Source organism: Cibotium barometz, chromosome 8, assembly GCF_041138505.1.
Source record: "Cibotium barometz isolate CiBa-2024 chromosome 8, ASM4113850v1, whole genome shotgun sequence".
Taxonomy (NCBI): domain Eukaryota; kingdom Viridiplantae; phylum Streptophyta; class Polypodiopsida; order Cyatheales; family Cibotiaceae; genus Cibotium; species Cibotium barometz.
In genome coordinates this window covers 19,873,942-19,894,825 of record NC_141053.1, presented here as the reverse complement: position 1 = coordinate 19,894,825, position 20,884 = coordinate 19,873,942, and the positions used below count along the sequence as shown (strand labels likewise).

At 49.0% G+C, this 20,884-nt stretch overlaps 1 protein-coding gene across 1 annotated transcript in view; it reads left to right on the top strand.

The window, feature by feature from the left end:
• LOC147636009 (uncharacterized) overlaps window positions 1-20,451 on the top strand; it is a 204,395-nt gene extending 183,944 nt beyond the window's left edge. The window contains exon 14 of the mRNA XM_086801453.1: window positions 20,312-20,451. Coding sequence (XP_086657579.1) covers window positions 20,312-20,365 — 54 coding nt within the window. The 3' untranslated portion in view covers window positions 20,366-20,451. The remainder of the gene's footprint in view (window positions 1-20,311) is intronic.
• Window positions 20,452-20,884: the final 433 nt, after the last annotated feature.

Genomic DNA, 20,884 nt, shown 5'->3' with positions numbered 1-20,884 from the left:
ATGAGCTAGGAATGTCAAATCCGAGCCATATGATACAAAATGGGATCATCATCATCATACGACAGCCTATGGAGCTAGCCCCCTGGTAGGAAGTTATCAAGCATGGGGGTAGCCTGTAGAAGGCTCTGCAGAACCACTGGGTGTGGGAAGGTGGCTCAGTGCCTCTCCAAGTGCCTCTCCAAGATCTCCTCGAGCTAGGGCTGATGTGTGCAGTTGTTGCCTAGTCCCTTCGCCCTTTGCCCAGCCTTCCCCCTCCCTGTGCCTATTACCCAGCCCCTTCTCCCTTTGCCCAACCTCCCCCTCTCTGTGCCTTCCCCCCACCCCCCTTCTTCTTTGCCGCTGCACCTCTTGCATCCCCCCTCCACCCCTCCTCATGGAGTAATTACTCACATCAAACTTATCTTCTTGTGCCAATACACTAAATGCATCTTGTCCTACACAAACTGCACACTACTCTACTAAAATCCTTTTGCAAGTAGTGATTCCCAAGCTCTCTACTGGAGCTGAATATGCACTAGAGACTGAATACCTGCAAGAAATTGATTGAAAAGCCAAGGACAGATGCATGACCGCGAGCTCCCCGAACCATGAATCGCTTCCTTCCTCCATCGTTGCGCCCCTCATTCCTCCATCGTTGCCTGAATCGTTCCCTTCCTCCTCTGATCCTCTCTGCCTTCACTTCCTTCCTTCTTCGCTGCCCCCTCCTTCTTCCTCGTTTCCTTCCTCCTTCACTGCGCCCATTCGCTTTTCTTCCTGCTTCGCCCCCTTTCCTCCTCCGCCTCCCCTCCTTGCATTTGCCCGCCCTAGCCCTCCTGTTGATCGTTTCGCCTCCCCTCCCCTAATCGCCTCCCATCCTTCCTCCGCCTCTTCCCTCAACGCAGCACTGTTGTGCTGCCCCTCCCCCGCCCCTCTTCACCTTTGTATCCAACCTCTTCCCCTTGCTTCCCTTTTCTTTTTTGATGTTCCCTTTTCCACCCTCCTTTCCTTTCCTCCGCCTCATCGCCTTCCTCTTCCCCTTGGTTCGGATTGCTCCTCATCTGGGTTCAAGTCGGCCTTTTTCTTCGATTAGCATCATGGCTAATCATTCTCCCTCGGCCGGTGGGCGAACCATTGTTTTCTCTGAAGCCGAGCTCACGGTCCTCTATGCCGAAATAGAGAAAGACTCCAAAATGACCCTCATTGCCAGAATCTTTGGATCTCACCCGTCCCGTCTCCAGGCTCGCGATTGGGTCCTGGCGGCTCTGCCCTCCAACCTCGCTCTACACTTTCGAGATGTCAGGTTTCTTGGAAGAGGTTTCTTCCAAGTGGATTTTGATTCTGAGGATGCAGCCTCAAAGATTTTGAAGGGCAGCCCTTTGCCATTGGGCCCAAGGAAGATATTCTTTCTTCCCTACTCCAGCTACTTTGACCTTGTTGAGGAAGACCGGAACCGTTTCCCGATTACTCTCAAATTTCTAGGTCTTCCGCACGCATATTGGCCTATGTTAGAGGCCATTGGGTCTGCCTTTGGGCTTGTTCTTCAAGTGCCCCCCCTTCACGCCTTGCCGACATCTTCTGCCCAGGTGGTCACTGCCTCAACGGATGCTGTCCCAGGGTCATGGTTCTTGCCCGTGACATTGAGCTCGTTGAGGACTATGTTTTGCTTCCGGGCCCTTGTGGCCCTTTGAAGCAACGTATGGAGATTGCAGGTAAACCCGATTAGTGCCGGGTTTTGTTGGAAATAAGTGCACACTAGGTGTACTATTTCTCTAGTCTACATTTGTCTAGTCTCAGTTTTTGTCTTAAGTCTTGAGTATGTGCCATGTGGCACCTCTATAATTGTCCCATAAGTCAGTCTACTCTATCTTGTACTTCTCACCTATATATTGTGGGTGTCACATCAATGAAAGTATCAATCTTGTGTCTTGTCTACACTCATCTCAAGGTATGTCTACGCTTTGTGTCTTTTTCTAGTCTTGCTTTCATTTCAGTTTCAGTTTCAGCTTTGTCTCTACCCCATTTTTCATAACATGGTATCAGAGCAGGTTTATCCTGGCTCCCCTCATCTTTGCCCCTATTTCCTGTGAGCGACTGCCCCTCTTCTCTCTCATGCTGCAGTCACTTGGTTCAGAACAGGCCGCCGCTTAGCTGGGTGCTGCCCCTGCTCTTGGTAATCGACCTGCTACTGTAGCAGATTAACTATCTGCCGCCACATTTTTGGGAGCTGTCTCACGCCTTTTTTTGCATCTCACCCCTGTCCTCTAGTATTGCACATGCAGCTCGTCATATCAGTAAGCAACCCGCCGGCCTGAACTTTCTGTCCGCCCACTTTCTTGTTGTCCACCCTGTTCAGGCTCATACAGCTCGTTTTCGTGGAGCTGCCTACTGTTCTCATTCTTGGAGCTGCTGCTGCCCATTGTATTGTTGCTGCTCTCCTTTGGCTGCCTTCTTCATCGACTCAAGGGTGCGCATCATCTAGAAGCATGCACATCAACTTTCCTCCTGTTAACGAGCTATTTGCTGCATTCAGTTCTGCCATAGCTTCCTCTTGAAGAGTCTACAAGGTACTGTGCATCGTCTCCTTCAGTTTGTTGGTCAGTCCTTTTCTTATCCTCATATCTGCAAACTGCTAGTTCCTCATGCTTCGATGGGCTGTCACATGCTATGGCCTTGACAAGTGGTGAGAGAGCCGGCTTCTAAAAACAGTTTGGATCTCTTCTTTCATTCATTTCTGCAATCTTGTAAGGGAATAGACACTGCCCTTGCATTTTAGCAAGAGGTAAGACCTTCCCACATGGCCTCTTCTACTCATTCTCTCATGTCTATCGACAAATTCAATGGGTCCAACTTTCATACTTGGCAAATCAAAATCAAGTGCCATCTTATGAAAGAAAGTCTTTGGGACGTTGTTCACCATGCTGCTCCCGAAGATTCCGACATTGAGCAAGTTATCACTTATGCTCCCACTGCCAAGAATGACAAAGCCTATGCTATCATCTTGCTCGGTCTTGGAGATGATTACATTCATCACATCTCCGACATATAGTCTGCTTCTCGAGCATGGATCACTTTGGATACCCTTTTTGGACCCTGCTCTAAAAACTCTAAGATTGCACTTATGATATCATTCTTTGATCTATATATGCAGGAGGGAGCTACTATAGCCTCTCATGTCAATTATTTTCGCAGCCTTATGGTTCAGCTTGCATCAGTGAAGTCCCCCATCTCCGAAGATATTGCTATTGCTGTGCTTCTCAAAAGCTTACCTAACACCTATGCTACTCTTGTCACTACCTTCAAGTATCACAATAATCCTACTCTTGAAGGTATCATCAATGCTCTCCAAGAAGAGGAAAGAACTCAACAACAAAAGGTAACTGACACCGCATTTTTAGCAAAGAAAGGAAGCTCTAAGGTAAGAAAGCCTTGCACCCATTGTGGAAAAACTAATCATATGGAGAAGGAGTGCTTCAAGGCTCATCCATGCACCATTTGTGGCCGTGATAATCACCGGGAGAAGGACTGCTACTCTAAAACCTCTACATCAGCCCCTGCATCTACCTCAGCCCATGTTGTTGCAGCATCTCCATCAACAAATCTTGCTGTTCATTCCTCATATGATGAGGAGTGGGCTTTCTGATTACTTCATCTTTCTTGTCTACCACTTTGACCACCGATGATGTAGGTCAAAGGGTTCTATGTCTTACTCATTCTGCTTTAGGACCTCTCTCTTGTCCCTACCCGAGAGGCAGAGATTGCCCTTGAGGAGGGGATGTCTTCAAGGTCCATCTGTTTGTCTACAGTCACTATCTAGTCTTGTCTGTCTGTCTATTTGTCTATCAATCTGACTGTGTCTTGTTTTAGATCCATCTTGTCCCTATCCTTGTGGACCCATATGAGGATATCACTTAAGGAGGGGTGTCGCAGGATCTTTGTCTGTCATGTCTTCTGTCTTGTCTCTCAGTCTATAGGTTTTTCATAACAGGTTTGTCACCAACACGTTGACTTTGCTCGAGATTGTCCTCGGGCTCGAGGTCGCAGGAGGCCTCGTAAGCGTGCCTCTCAAGCGCCACCTCCCTTGGTTCCTTCCCGTCCTTCAGTCCGCCAGGTGTGGCGTGCTGTCTCTCATGCCCGCCCCCCTGGTGCGATTGATGGGAAGGCTTCCTCGGATCATGTACAGATAGATGATGTTTCTGGCCAGAGGGATGTGTCAGCTGATGCATCTTTCCAGACAGATGATATTTCAGATCAGGATGACTTTGTAACTTGGAGGGGGCGATATGCGGGATGTTCAGCATAGTGGGGATCATGTATTGCAGGATTTTCAGCATGATGCCATTGTCCTTGATGCCCCGCAGGGCGAATAGGTTTCTCGTACATATGCAGGCACGGTGCAGAGCCTCGGACAAGGGCATGTCAGTGGACTTTGCCCTGTGGATTTTCCCGTCCTCTAGCATTATGAGAGGCGTCCTCAGGCTACCCATCATCTTCTTAGATCGGGGGTCAAACCCTCTTCTCTTCCATGAGAATCGTCTCATGGAATGTTCAGGATATGGTTGAGCAACCTTCTGACAAGAAGGGTGGACGCGAAGGGGGTTTACACCCTTTGGAGCGAGCCTCATGGGAGAGGTTCACGCTTTCCTTTCTTGGCAGGGATTGCTGGACTGAGGATGACTTCCAGAGAAGGCCAAATTCCTTATCTTTCTCTTGGCATAACCGCAGGAGCGGGGATGAGAGCTCTTTGCACGTCTGGACAGGTTTTATGTGGATGATTGGTCCTTGGACAGAGGAGGCACCATTGCTATTATGCCTGGCACCACCAAATCCGATCATTGCCCCGTTGTTTTGTGTCTCAGGGAGCCTGGGGCTCGCTCGGCCTCTCCCTGTATCCGTATCCCTGACTCTCTTTATCTAGATGCTGACATTTCCCTTGAGATCAGAGAGATATGGAGGTCTTGTGACGGTCCTGATCCTCGTCATAATATTGCGCTAGCTCTTGAGAGGACCAGCCTTTATTATCATAGCATTGGCTTGTCTAAGAAGCAGGAGGCTCTGGTTAAGGAGAGAGCTATTAGGCGTAGGATTACTGCTCTTCAGAGGGAACATGAAAAGCATCCACATGCGACTTGGATTACAGACCTCTTGACCACAGTTAGAGCAGAGCTGCAGTTGGCCATGGACAGGAGGGCTGAGTTCGCCTTTCATGCGAACGAGGCGTTTTGGACTCAGATGGGTGGCAGATGCATCAAAGAGTTTTTTTCAGCACACAGGCCTTCCCATAGCAGGGACTCTGTGAGATACTTGCAGGATTCACAGGGTGAGGTTCAGATTGAGCCTAATAAGGTGAGGGATATTGCTTCAGAATTTTATCGGTCTTTGTTGACTGCAGAGGTGCCCTCCCCTCAGAGAGATGTGGCAGGGTAGAAAGTTTGGGAGTGCATGCCTAGGCTCATTACAGATGCTATGTGTTCTTCCCTGGATGCCCCTTTCTCGAAGGATGAATGCCTTCTCGCACTGCATGCTCTTTCCAGTGGTTCATGCCCCGGGGATGATGGTCTTTCTCCCGCCTTCTTTATTCTTTTTTGGGATCATATTGGAGATTCTATCACTGTTGCCCTTCAGGAAATGTGGGTGTCGGGTATGATGCCTCCATACCTCACGGAGGGGCTGATTCACCTTATCCCCAAGAGTGGGGACAAGACTGACAGCAAGCAATGGAGGCCCATCACCCTCCTTGGATCCGCATATAAAATCTTAGCTAAAGCCTTGAGTATAAGGTTGCAGCCGATTCTCCAAAGGACTATCCATGATACCCAGAATGGGTTCCTCCAAGGAAGGAGTATATTTGATAACATCTTTTTATTCTGGAAAGCTATCGAGTGGGCAAAGGCTAGTCAGCAGCCTCTTGCCATTCTTTTGCTTGATTTTAAAAAAGCTTATGATAGAGTGGATTGGGATTTTTTGGAGGGCACTATGGCACACATGGGGTTTTCGCAAAACTGGATCAGAGGTGTGTCTTGCCTATACAGGGAGGCTCATAGCACTGTTTTAACCTATGGGGGGCGTGGTGAGCGTTTTCAAATTTCCCGTTCAGTGAGGCAGGGCTGTCCCCTCGCCCCTTTACTGTACCTCATTGTAGCTGAGGCTATGAGCAGGTTTCTTCGGGCTGCCCCTGGTGTTGTGGGTCTGAGGCTGCCTTTATGTACGGAGGAAGAGTTATTGGACTCTAAGTTAGCAGATGATACGGCGTTGTTCCTTGAGGCTTCACATGCTTGTTTATGTGCTTTCCGGACAGCCTTGCATAAGTCAATTGGTTTTTGGATCAATGATTCTCCTCTTGCAGATTGGGGTACAGATGTTGATTTTACTTGGATTGAGAGAGGATGCTCTGCTAGATACCTCGGTTGTCAGGTCGGTGTTGATATCTCCCCTGCACAACAGTTTGCTCCAGTGCTCTTAAGCATTAAAAGCAAACTTCATCACCGGAGTAGGAGGAAGCTCGACTTGGCCTCTAGAACTTTGGTGGTTAACCAAGTTTTGCTAGCCCCACGACTTGGTTTATCGCTTCGTGCTGGATTTCTCATAAGGGCTGCATTGGACAGCTTCGTCGCCTTATTCGGAACTTTCTTTGGTCAGGGCTTGATGGAACCGCACACACCAGGGCTAGAGTTGCTTGGGAAACCATTATCAGGCCTAAGTAGGAAGGGGAATTGAATATCATTGATCCTGAGGTGCAATGTAAGGCTTTGCTGTGTAAGCTGGTTGTTAGGGGCTTTCTTCCAGGCTATGGGCCGTGGAAGGTCTTTCTCATGCAGCAAATCATGAAGTGTGTCCCTGTTCGCGGAGGTGACTGGACTCTCAGCTCACGCTTTATTTTTTCGGATGCAGTTCACCGCTCCCCTTCATCCCCCTTGGTTAGGTCCCTCCTACGGACCTAGAACTGCCTAAGGAGTTTTTTGGTACACATCCCCCCACGTTCAGCGGAGGAAGTTAACCGGCAGCCCATTCTGTGGAATGATTTGATCTTAGATGTGCATGGTAGGCCTCTTGGGGCAGCTATGCATATTCTTTGGGCTGGCTGGGAGACGCTTTGCCCCACAGTGTTGGCTTGGAAGAGGTTTCAGAGCCTCACCGAGGTACAGAGATTGGATCTCACGCAGCATTTGAGAGGCTCTAGTCGAAGGATTGCACAGATCGACGCAGCCATTCCCAACCACTGGATTACTGGATCTTTCTTGGAAGACCGTCATCATTCTTGGTTTGGGGTTTTTTCTGGGACAGGTGTTCCTCTTCAGGTTATGGGTCTCCCCTTGCCTAGGGAGGATGATGTACCGGTCTTTTTTTTTGTAAAGGATGCATGGCAGTTGGAGAGATGTGACGTGCAGGACCTTATTGAGGGCCCCCAGATTCGTCCAGTTGTTGGCGGGTTAGGGAAGCACGTCTTTGTTGACCCCCCCCCCCCCCCCCCGGGCAGGATGATCACAGAGAGTGTTAGCCTTTGTATGGTGGCTGCCCTATCAAACATTTGCATTGGGACCCCGGTGAGTGGGTGTGGAAGGATGCTTGAAACCCCTTAAAAACCATGCCTTTATTCAATTATACGGTGCGGAATGCCAGACATCTTATCTTGGGACACATTCAGAGTGTCCCTACTCTTAGACCCCATTGGGAATCTTACAGCATTTCGACTCACATTCAGAGGGTTTTTTGGCGGAGATTGTGGCATTCTTATAGGAAGCCACAGATTTCCTCCTTTATCTGGGTTTCTCTTCATGGTGGTTTGGCCACCAATTAGTGGAGGTCAGTTACTGGTGCTTGCCGAGCATGCCCTAGATGTGCAAGAGTTTCAGAGTCACTTTACCATTGTTTATGGGGATGCAGGGAAGCACAGAGGGTTTGGTCTTCGATTGCACACCTCTTTGGTAGGATTAAGAGGGATGCTATCATTTCTTTTGGTTCTATCATTTGGTTGACACAGTCTGGGCCTCAGCTGAGATTCGAGGGGACTGACAAGAGCTTGGCCATTATGGTTAGGCAAGGAGTTGCTCGGCAGTGTTGTCTTCAGGATTTGCCACTTTCACACTTTGTCCCTCCGGCACAGAGGTTAGACAGTTCTTGGGAGATTATTGCTAGCATCTCATCCTGGAATATCTGGAAGGCTACTCCCGTTCTTGTTTCTCAGTGTCTTTGCAGGATTTGGAGTGATATTATTCACACCATCATGGCTACTGTTAGGCATTTTTCTGAAAGATCTTTTGGGCTCGTGTACATTTGTAGGCATGGCAGGTGTGAAGAGGTTGGCTTTGAAATGCATTGCCAGGTGTACAGGATGGATGACTTTTGTTTTTAAGCCTGAGTGTTTGCCTGTCCGGAGTAAGGTCCGTGGAGATGGTATCAGCCAACTGTTTGGCTCTGAGTATGTGTACACGCCCAAGTATGAGTGGGCATTGGAAGGCTGTGTTTGAATGTGTATGGAAGCATGGGCATTTAAGGTTGAAGGGACAGTGTTGGCCTGGGCATTTGGTGTGAAAGGAAATATAAGTGTGGCCATCTTTAGGCCTTGGAAAATAAGAAAATAATGATTTATGTGGCCATAAAATTGGAAAGCCACATGGAAGGCTTGGTTGGCTGCCAGCTCATTATCTAGAAGCTGGGGAGCGTGGAGCAAAGGAAGGTGGCGCCCAGCTGGAATTGACCAAAAAAAAAAAAACCGCCTGGTTGATGTGGGCTCTGCAGTGGTTCTACTGCTCAGGCGCTGCAGCTGCGGAAGACGTGAAGAAGGCTGCCTTGGTTCGAGGCCTGGCGAGGAAGCGTGGAGTGTTGGCTGGGGCAGCCCCTAGGGTGATCGAGCGAAGGATGAGGCGAAGCTGGAGGGACGCTGCAGCAGGTTAGGCGTAAAGAAAGAGAGGGCCGCCGTGGAGAAGCCGGGTGATCGTGTGAAGGGGGCGACTCTAAAAGGCTGGCGTGAAGGTGTGGTGGCCGCGAAGGGGTATGAGGGATCGCCTCGTCGAGAGTAGCGGATCCGTGAAGAGCAACAGCCAGAGGCGAAGGTGTATGCCGCCTGTGTATGAGTAGTCGCCTGAAGGGCGCTTGTGCAGACTGAAGCGAGGGGTGTAGATACAGAGACCACTTGCAGAGGCTTCTTCAGAAGACAGCGCAGCTGGAGACAGACGTGAGGTGTTCGCCGTGTGGAGAGCTGGGGGCCTCCCTTGTGAAGAGCAGAGTAAAGAGGTAGCTGCTGCTGGCGAGCACCGTAAGCAAGGTCGCCTGGTGATATTGGTAGTGGCTGGGCGTGTGCAGTGGAAGAGACAGGCAGAGTTGAGGCTTTGTGAGAGAATGATCACCTCGTCATGGTGAAAGGGCTCTGAAGGTTGCTGCAAGCGCAAAGGGTCCGCCAAAGAGTCGTGTGGGCTGGTCAGCTAGCTGGAGGCGCAAGTGGATGATGCACAGCTGCAAACACAAGGAGAGCAGTGCAGAGGTTCAGTGAGCTTTGGTGCTGGCGGTGACTGAGGCTAAGGGGAAAGAGGGTTGCCGGTGGATGCATGCAGAGATAGAGCCTTATATGTGAGTGTATTGCCTTGAAAAAGGGCTATGGGCATGCATAGTTTGTGAACATGGCTAAGGTGTGAGAGGGCGGCCTTTGGTAGGAAAAACAGAGGAGTTTGTAGAAGAGAGAGCTGCCTGGGGGGTGCATGCTAGAGTGTTTTGATGGTGAAAAGAGAGGGAATTTCTCCATGATGTGCCTGTGATGTCTTGAAGCTCTGGAAAGCCACGAATAAAGACTTGTCCGTATGTTTGATGTGATGAAAGAGTGTTTTTGTTCGGGTGGTTTGGGAAGGGTGAAGTGTGAAGATTGAACTGTGTTGTGTTGGGGATTGTGGTGCCCCTTGTCTATGTTTTTGGCTGCAGGAGAGGATACGTTGAGCCGCCGAGCTCCGGCCTCGATGACCTGGCCATTCCCATAGGAAGAGTGAGAGAGTGATTTCTGTTTCCAACATCGTGCTGGTGGTGCCCCTTGTGTTTGTTGTGTCTTCCAAAGCTGCTGGGTAGGTAGCTGTAGAGGCATTTCTTCGTTTCCCGGCCTCCCGACAGCTACCTGGGCCAAAATCCAAGGATCTTCGAGGGCTGCCGAGAGGAAGCGCGGCCAGTTTATGAGAGAGTAGGACATTGGTATCTTTTTCACGTCCTCTCATTCGGGACCCTATTGGCAGCACAGGGCTCCTGATTGGTTGAGATCTCCACCTTTCTTGGTGTGAAATCTCCATTTTGTTTTAAAAAAAATCATACTTTATAGAAGTCTCCTTTCTGGGGGGGAAAAAAAAAAGCCAGGGACTCAAATTTTTTACCTTGAATATGTCGAATGGATGATTGCATAAGTTGTTGATGCAGAAGGTGCAATTTTGATGTATAAGGCTGATTTATGCAAAAGCCCCAAATTTCCAAGTATGCAAGAGCTTCAATTTTGCAAATTCTCTCCGATTTTGTGAAAATCCCTAATCTGTGTTGAAATGCTAGTCTGTGCGCTACAAAAAAGCTTGAGCAGGTACAAGCGGGTACTGCAAGTACTGGTGGGTACACATGCATACGAGCAGGTACAGTCGGGTGAAGGTATGGCTGCAAGTATAATCGGGTATAGGCGGGTACAAGTACAGCAAGCAGGTGTATGGATAGCAGCACGGCCTGTACGGAGAGTAGCTGTATGGACAGATATGCAACCTGTATGAATGCCACATGGGTTGTACGGATAGAGGTGAAAACCCTAATATGATGTTGTACAGGTACTGCAGTGGCTGTATCAAAACCCTAATATGCTGAATCTGTGAAGAAACCCTAAAATGGAAGAATGGTGGGGAAAGGAAGGTGCCCAAGGGTGGCAACCAATGCTCTGATACCACTATTAGGTTTATGTTTAGCAATGAAGCACACAAAGCACAGTTAAGAAAGAAAGAAAGATATATTAACGTCTCCTAAAGGCCGAAATGGCCCATGAGACCAAAACAAGGTACAACTGATGATGATGATGTCTCATCATAACAAATCTGAAAGAAAGAATGAAAATAGTAACATCCTAAGAGAGCTAAGAGCTGAAATCTGAACCACTGAATCGTCGCGGTAAACTCCTCCGGTGGTGGGCAATGATGGCTCGAATCTGCCGATGGTGAGGGAGTCATGGACGTGATCCTCGTGGTCGCGGGCGTCTCGCTCTACAGATGGCAATGGCCCTATCCAGGGTGACTCCTCTGGAGGGTGGTCTGCCAGGTAGGCCTGTAGATGGGGGAGTAGAGGCTGGTGGGGTTACAGTGCTAGCTCTGAAAAAATCTGTGAGGGCTCTCTGTCTAGGTGGCTTTGGTCCCACTGCCCTCGTGGCCCTCAATAGGCTCTCTCTGTGTGGCGTCTAAGCTCAAGTATGAAGAGCCCTAAGCACCTTTGGTCCTCAAAGTCCATGATCCAACGCAAAGGTCCAAAGCCTTCACGGAACAGGAAGTGGTACCTCCCTCAGATCTCATAGTAGACAGTACAACGACATATATAGTGTTCCTCCGACTCCACCTCCTGATGGCAAAGCTGGCATATGCGGTCCTCTAGTGATATATCCTCATATCAACCTGTCTCTATCCTCAGCTGGTGTGAAGAGGTGCGAATCTGTCCAATAGCACTCCGAATACCATGTGAGAGGTGTGTGTCCATGTAAGCATGGCGTATAATAAACCCGTCCGAAGAGAGGTGTAGAAAATGACTATGGTAGTGTGCCATTTTCATGCCCAATGGCTGTGGGGGCCTGACCATGTCCTCTCTCTATCCAGTCTCACAATGTCATCCTAATCACCCAATTCAGCTCTGAATGGCTGAGATCTAAGAACGGGCAGTCCAGGCTGTAAGCAAAAGGCGGGAGTGCATCAATACTCATGCCATGCAAGGCCAGCCATGTGCGCATTTGGGCATACCAACACTGGGTGTCTCCCTCATCTGCAAGCTGTTTGAAGGAAGTGAGTGCTAGGCGAGGGTATTTCTGCTGAGGGAGCTCCCATATTCTATGGAGAAAAGTAACTGCATGGAACAAAGCCTCAGTAACCACTAGGGCAGCCCCCATCTCTGCCCTGATGATCTCATTTGGTACAGATGACTTGCTCCGAATCATGCGTGCAATCATCATCACTAATGGCCTCTCCATATGCTGCCATCCATCGTAATAGTCTCTCTCTGGTCCCTCCTATCCTGCCAATGGCTCCCTCCTCTTATGGAAAAGACTAGGCCCCCATATCTCTGCTCCATAGAGAAGTGTCGATGTAACCAGAGTGTCAAATAGCCATAGTTTCGTGCATGGCTCCTGAAACTGTATGTCTGCGCACTGTCTCTCAAGTGCCCCCAAAGCTGCAAATCCTCGTGCTAGTCTAGCCTCTGCTGCCTCCCTCATAGAAAACCGCGGCCCTCTGAAGGTCACCCCCAGGTACACATAGGATCTGACATACTCAACTAGCTCTCCTCTAAACGTAAATTGCGTCTGTGTTCTAGTTATCCATGCTTGTGTGGTATTAAATGTCATAACCTTGGTTTTACTAAGGTTCACTGTGAGATCTTTGTCCACACAAAAAGACTGCAATGCATCCAAGTGTCTCTGTAGTCCCTCAGGAGTGTCTGAGATAAGCACAATGTCATCTACATATAGTAGGATGGGTATCAACACCCCAGCTAGGCTCCCCCCTGGGCCACCCAATCTATCCACATTCTCTGAGACCTCATCAATGTATAGCCCAAAGAGCGTGGGTGAAAGAGCGGGCAGCCCTGCTTCCAATAGTAATGTTCACTACATCCCCGAAGCCCCCTGGGGCACGTACTCTGCCTATCACTGACTCATACAAAGTGTATACTCCCCACTGCATCTCCTAAGGGACACCAATATCCTGTAGTCTCCTCATAATCCTGGCACGTGGTACCGTATCAAATGCTTTGCGGAAGTCCACAAAACAACAATATATCCTCCATCCTCGTGCTCGTCCCTCCTCTCAATAAGAGCTCTGAGGGTGAGTATATGATCCAGTGTGGTGTATCCCCTCCTATCCCTATGTGATCAGATGACTGCTATCGATTTGATGACCGCGAGCTCCCCGAACGCTGAATCGCTTCCTTCCTCCATCGTTGCGCCCCTCATTCCTCCTTCGCTGCGCCCCTCTTCGTCCATCGCTGCTTGATTCGTTCCCTTCCGCCTCTGATCCTCTCTGCCTTTGCTTCCTTCCTTCCTCGCTGCCCCCTCCTTCTTCCTCGTTTCCTTCCTATCGCTTCCTTCGTCCTCGCTACGCCCCTCATTCCTCCTTCGCTGTGCCCCTCTTCCTCCATCGCTGCCTGCTGCTTCGCCCCCTTTCCTCCTCCGCCTCCCCTCCTTGCCTTTGCCCGCATTTCGCCTCCCCTCCTCTAATCGCCTCCCATCCTTCCTCCGCCTCTTCCCTCAGCGCAGCACTGCTGTGCTGCCCCTCCCCCGCCCCCCGCTTTGTGTCCAGCCTCTCCCCCTTTCTTCCCTTTTCTTTTTTTCGCTGTTCCTTTTTCCTCCCTCCTTTCCTTTCCTCCACCTCATCGCCTTCCTCTTCCCCTTGGTTCGGATTGCTCCTCATCCGGGTTCAAGTCGGCCTTTTTCTTCGATTAGCATCATGGTGGCTAATCATTCTCCCTCGGCCGGGCGAACCATTGTTTTCTCCGAAGCCGAGCTCACGGTCCTCTACGCCGAATTTGAGAAAGACTCCAAAACGACCCTCATTGCCAGAATCTTTGGATCTCACCCGTCCCGTCTCCAGGCTCGGGATTGGGTCCTAGCGGCTCTGCCCTCCGACCTCGCTCTACGCTTTCGAGATGTCAGGTTGCTTGGAAGAGTTTTCTTCCAAGTGGGTTTTGATTCTGAGGACGCAACCTCAAAGGTTTTGAAGGGCAGCCCTTTGCCATTGGGCCCGAGGAAGATATTCTTTCTTCCCTACTGCAGCTATTTTGACCCTGTTGAGAAAGACCGGAACCGTTTCCCGATTACTCTCAGATTTCCAGGTCTTCCGCGCACATATTGGCCAATTTTAGAGGCCATCGAGTCTGCCTTTGGGCTTGTTCTTCAAGTGCCCCCCTCTTCACGCCTTGCCGACATAGCTGTTTGAGCACTATGTTTTGCTTCCGGGCCCTTGTGGCCCTTTGAAGCAACGTATGGAGATTGCAGGTAAACCCGATCAGTGCCGGGTTTGTCACCAACAGGGTCGCTTTGCTCGAGATTGTCCTCGGGCTCGAGGTCGCAAGAGGCCTCGTAAGCATGCCTCTCAGGCGCCACCTCCCTTGGTTCCTTCCCGTCCTTCAGTCCGCCAGGTGTGGCGTGTTGTCTCTCACGCCCGCCCCCCTGGTGCAATTGATGGGAAGGCTTCCTCGGATCATGTATAGATAGATGATGTTTCTGGTCAGAGAGATGTGTTAGCTGATGCATCTTTGCAGAGAGATGATATTTCAGATCAGGATGACTTTGTGGAGTCCTCTCTACTTGGAGAGGGTGATATGCAGGATGTTCAGCATAGTGGGGATCATGAATTGCAGGATTTTCAGCATGATGCCATTGCCCTTGATGCCCCGTAGGGCGAACAGGTTTCTCGTACATATGTAGGAATGGTGCAGGGCCTCGGGACAAGGGCATGTCAGTGGACTTTGCCCTGTGGATTTTCCCGCCCTCCAGCATTATGAGAGGCGTCCTCAGGCTGCCCATCGTCTTCTTAGATCAGGGGTCAAACTCTCTTCTCTTCCATGAGAATCGTCTCATGGAATGTTCAGGGCCTTCGAGGGCTTCCCACTCGTGGTAGGAAGCGCCTTCTGAAGGACCAGCTTCACCTTGCTATTACAGGAGGGTCTATGGATGTGCTTTTGCTGCAGGAACACAAATTGGATAGATCTGTGTGGCAAAACTGGTAAGATGCTTTCTGGCCACACCTTCTGGTCCTCGGCAGTTGGGACTAGAGGGGGTGTTTTTATTTCAGTGGCAGCATCTAATATACCTCATGTTATTGGGCATGGTGTTATCATCCTTGCTAGAGCGCAGTGGATCTTGATCATGCATGAGGGTCAGAAATTGGGAATCTTGAATATCTATGCACCTAACGTGAGAGGTGAAAGGGTGGCCTTTTGGAACACCATTACAAATGTCATTCCCCAGGTTGATCATTGGATAGTGAGAGGAGATTTTAATATGGTTGAGCAACCTTCTGACAAGAAGGGTGGACGCGAAGGGGGTTTACACCCTTTGGAGCGAGCCTTATGGGAGAGGTTCACGCTTTCCTTTCTTGGCAGGGATTGCTGGACTGAGGATGACTTCCAGAGAAGGCCAAATTCCTTATCTTTCTCTTGGCATAACCGCAGGAGCGGGGATGAGAGCATCTTTGCACGTCTGGACAGGTTTTATGTGGATGATTGGTCCTTGGACAGAGGAGGCACCATTGCTATTATGCCTGGCACCACCAAATCCGATCATTGCCCCGTCGTTTTGTGTCTCAGGGAGCCTGGGGCTCGCTCGGCCTCTCCCCGTATCCGTATCCCTGACTCTCTTTATCTAGATGCTGACATTTCCCTTGAGATCAGAGAGAGATGGAGATCTTGTGACGGTCCTGATCCTCGTCATAATATTGCGCTAGCTCTTGAGAGGACCAGCCATCATTATCATATCATTGCCTTGTCTAAGAAGCAGGAGGCTCTGGTTAAGGAGAGAGCTATTAGGCGCAGGATTACTGCTCTTCAGAGGGAACATGAAAAGCATCCACATGCGACTTGGATTACAGACCTCTTGACCACAGTTAGAGCAGAGCTGCAGTTGGCCATGGACAGGAGGGCTGAGTTCGCCTTTCATGCGAACGAGGCGTTTTGGACTCAGATGGGTGGCAGATGCAACAAAGAGTTTTTTTCAGCACACCGGCCTTCCCATAGCAGGGACTCTGTGAGGTACTTGCAGGATTCACAAGGTGAGGTTTAGATTGAGCCTGATAAGGTGAGGGATATTGCTTCAGAATTTTATCGGTCTTTGTTGACTGTAGAGGTGCCCTCCCCTCAGAGAGATGTGACACGGCAGAAAGTTTGGGAGTGCATGCCCAGGCTCATTACAGATGCTGTGTGTTCTTTCCTGGATCCCCCTATCTCGAAGGATGAATTCCTTCACGCTCTGCATGCTCTTTCCAGTGGCTCATGCTCCGGGGATGATGGTCTTTCTCCCGCCGTCTTTATTCTTTTTTGGGATCATATTGGAGATGCTATCACTGTTGCCCTTCACGAAATGTGGGTGTCGGGTATGATGCCTCCATACCTCACGGAGGGGCTGATTCACCTTATCCCCAAGAGTGGGGACAAGACTGACAGCAAGCAATGGAGGTCCATCACCTTCCTTGGATCTGCATATAAAATCTTAGCTAACGCCTTGAGTATAAGGTTGCAGCCGATTCTCCAAAGGACTATCCATGATACCCAGAATATGATACCCAGAATGGGTTCCTCCAAGGAAGGAGTATATTTGATAACATCTTTTCTTTCTGGGAAGCTATCGAGTGGGCAAAGGCTAGTCAGCAGCCTCTTGCCATTCTCCCAAAACTGGATCAGAGGTGTGTCTTGCCTATACAGGGAGGCTCATAGCACTATTTTAGCCTGTGGGGGGCATGGTGAGCGTTTTCAGATTTCCCGTTCAGTGAGGCAGGGCTGTCCCCTCGCCCCTTTACTGTACCTCATTGTAGCTGAGGCTTTGAGTAGGTTTTTTCAGGCTGCCCCTAGTGTTGTGGGTCTTAGGCTGCCTTTATGTACGGAGGAAGAGTTATTCGACTCTAAGTTAGCAGATGACACGGCGTTGTTCTTTGAGGCTTCACATGCTTGTTTATGTGCTTTCCGGACAGCCTTGGAGGCCTTTTGTTTGGCAGCAGGAGCTACTATCAATTGGCATAAGTCAGTTGGTTTTTGGATCAGTGATTCTCCTCTTGCAGATTGGGGTACAGATGTTGGTTTTACTTGGATTGAGAGAGGATGCTCTGCTAGATACCTTGGTTGTCAGGTGGGTGTTGACATCTCCCCTACACAACAGTTTGCTCGAGTGCTCTTAAGCATTAAAAGCAAACTTCATCACTGGAGTAGGAGAAAGCTCGACTTGGCCTCCAGAGCTTTGGTGGTTAACCAAGTTTTGCTAGCCACAACTTGGTTTATCGCTTCGTGCTGGATCTTTCATAAGGGCTGCATTGGACAGCTTCATCGCCTTATTCGGAACTTTTTTTGGTCAAGGCTTGATGGAAATGCACACACCAGGGCTAGAGTTGCTTGGGAAACCATTATCAGGCCTAAGCAAGAAGGGGGATTGAATATCATTGACCCTGAGGTGCAATGTAAGTCTTTGCTGTGTAAGCTGGTTGTTAGGGGCTTCTTCCAGGCTCTGAGTCGTGGAAGGACTTTCTCATGCAGCAGATCATGAAGTGTGTCCCTGTTCACGGAGGTGACTGGACTCTCAGATCACACTTTATTTTTTCGGATGCAGTTCACCGCTCCCCTTCATCCCCCCTGGTTAGGTCCCTCCTACGGGCCTGGGACTGCCTGAGGAGTTTTTTGGTACACATCCCCCCGCGTTCAGCGGAGGAAGTTAACCGGCAACCCATTCTGTGGAATGATTTGATCTTAGATGTGCATGGTAGGCCTCTTGGGGCAGCTATGCATATTCTTTTGGGCTGGCTGGGAGACGCTTTGCCCCACAATGTTGGCTTGGAAGAGGTTTCAGAGCCTCACCAAGGTATAGAGATTGGATCTCACGCAGCATTTGAGAGGCTCTAGTCGGAGGATTGCACAGATCGACGCAGCCATTCCCAACCACTGGATTACTGCATCTTTCTTGGAAGACCATCATCATTCTTGGTTTGGGGTTTTTTCTGGGACAGGTGTTCCTCTTCAGGTTATGGGTCTCCCCTTGCCTAGGGAGGATGATGTACCGGTCTTTTTTTCTGTACAGGATGGATGGCAGTTGGAGAGATGTGACGTGCAGGACCTTATTGAGGGCCCCCAGATTTGTCCTGTTAGAGTTGTTGCCAGGTTAGGGAAGCACGTCTTTGTTGACCCCCCCCCCCCCCCCCCCCCCCCCCCCCCCCCCCCCCAGGGATGATCACAGAGTGTGTTAGCCTTTGGTTGCATGGTGGCTGCCCTATCAGACATTTGCATTGGGACCCCGGTGAGTGGGTGTGGAAGGATGCTTGTAACCCCTTGAAAAGCATGCATTTTTTCAGTTATACGGTACGGAATGCCAGACATCTTATCTTGGGACACATCCAAAGTGTCCCTACTCTTAGACCCCATTGGAAATCTTACGGCATTTCGACTGACATTCAGAGGGTTTTTTGGAGGAGATTGTGGAATTCTTATAGGAAGCCACAGATTTCCTCCTTTATCTGGGTTTCTCTTCATGGTGGTCTGGCCACCAATCAGTGGAGGTCAGTGACTAGTGCTTGCCCAGCATGCCCTAGATGTGCAGGAGTTTCGAAGTCAGTTTACCATTGTTTATGGGGATGCAGGGAAGCACAGAGGGTTTGGTCTGCGATTGCACACCTCTTTGGTAGGATTAAGAGGGATGCTATCATTTCTTTTGGTTCTATCATTTGGTTGACACTGTCTGGGCCACAGCTGAGGTTCGAGGGGACTGACAGGAGCTTGGCCATTATGGTTAGGCAAGGAGTTGCTCGGCAATGTTGTCTTCAGGATTTGCCACTTTCACACTTTGTCCCTCTGGCACAGAGGTTAGACAGTTCTTGGGAGATTATTGCTAGCATCTCAACCTGGAATATCTGGAAGGCTAGATGTACCGAGGCTATTGAGGGTACTCCCGTTCTTGTTTCTCAGTGTCTTTGCAAGATTTGGAGTGATATTATTCACACCATCATGGCTACCTGGGCCAGAATCCAGGGATCTTCGAGGGCTGCGGAGAGGAAGCGCGGCCAGTTTATGAGAGAGTGGCACATTGGTATCTTTTTCACGTCCTCTCATTCGGGACCCTATTGGCAGCACAAGGCTCCTGATTGGTTGAGATCTCCACCTTTCTTAGTGTGAAATCTCCATTGAAATCTCCACCTTTCTTAGTGTGAAATCTCTTGATTGGTTGAGATCTCAACCTTTCTTAGTGTGAAATCTCCACCTTTCTTAGTGTGATTGGTTGAGATCTCAACCTTTCTTAGTGTGATTGGTTGAGATCTCCACCTTTCTTAGTGTAAAATCTCCATTTTGTAAAAATTTTTCATACTTAATAGAAGTCTCCTTTCTGAAAAAAAAAAAAAACAGCCTATCCAGTTGCTCTATTTTCCTGCCTCTCTGCCCACCCCGGCTCTTCTCATGCTCCAAGATGGATCGGTATACCTTAGCCTAATAAGGCCAATCATGATCGTATGATAGTTACTGGGCATCATGGGATCCCTTCTCTTAAGCAACGGCACAATAGTGTTATCTGTCCAATTAGCTGGGAAACCTTCACACGTAGCTCTATTAAACATGTGTGCAAGGATCGGGGCCAGAGTATCCCGTGCATATGAGAAATGTTCAGCTGCTAGACCTTCATGATCTTGCGCCCTCCCTATGTGTAGTCTATCAATCGCATCTAGCACCATTAGCAAAGTGAAGAAAACGCAATGATCCGGTCGAGGTGATGGCGGGCACGAAATGGGAGGCTGTCAAGGTACATCATATAGGGACATCGCATACTTGTGCCAAGTCTCCGGTGCCGTGATCGGGGTAGGTTGCTGCCTCTCATGGAACATTTTCCAAGCCCTCTTACTGTCCTGACTCAAGAATAGTTGGTACAACTCTGCCTCGAGCTTTGCCAGGTAATCCCGCTTCTTCTTTCGCACAAAGCGTCGAAAGAGCGTCCTGGCCTGTCTGTGTGTACGTGCCCCAAGGGAGAGAGAGTGAAACAACGCAATGCACACAATAATGAGATAAGGCTGCAAGTATGAAAGTAAGTGACTTAATAAATCGCTTTACACACTCTGAAAGAGTGTTCACAGGCGGCGGAAAAAATCGTTCAATGCCCCAGTGTCCCTAGTTCACATGGTCACTACTATAAATCTCACATTCCCATAGTCGGCTGCACAGAAGGTAGCACAGGCTTTTCCATGTGCTTATGGCGACCCGACATTACAATCATACAGAAACATTATATTTGATCCCCAACCATTACATACATTTCCGGGACATCACAACTGATTAAAATGATGCAAAAGGTATAACAGTCTAAAGATGAAATGGTTTGAATCTCTGTGAGTTGATTACAAGAAAGTAACAAAGCAGGACTATCTGAGATGTAAAATGTTGCTTGTTTGTTTTCCAGGGAGCAGAAATAGGAGAAACTCTACAGATGTACATAAATCGTCTACAATATTGATTCATTTGAACGGGATGCAAGAAAGGACATTATTTTCAATTGTAAATAAATCTTCACATTGTCATTGGTCACTATCTAGAGCATTCTAATAATCATTGAACGTTCTCTCCCTACTATACATACATATGCACACGTCTACGTACCTGTATATCTAGCAAGTGGCTTATCCCCATGTCCTATATTATCATCAAATTCACCCATTATTTAAATGATAATGGGGTTTTTGATATTGTTTCCAAGCCATTTTACAAGGAGAGCAATCCTGTGCGTTGGCTTCCAGCCAACAGAGTTGCAATGGATATTGGCATGAAAGCTCTGCCATTCCTCTCTCTAGACCTCTCAAATTGAGTAGGCTAGGGCTGTTCATAGAGCTACATGGACTGGTAAGTCTTTCCACCACAAAGGTCATCCTTGCCCATAAGGAAGGGAAAGTGAATTATTCAAGGTTTATGTAGGTTGCCTAACTATGCCGTTATAAATTTTCTTTACCTTTCCATTGTAGGGAGAAATTTTGATTTT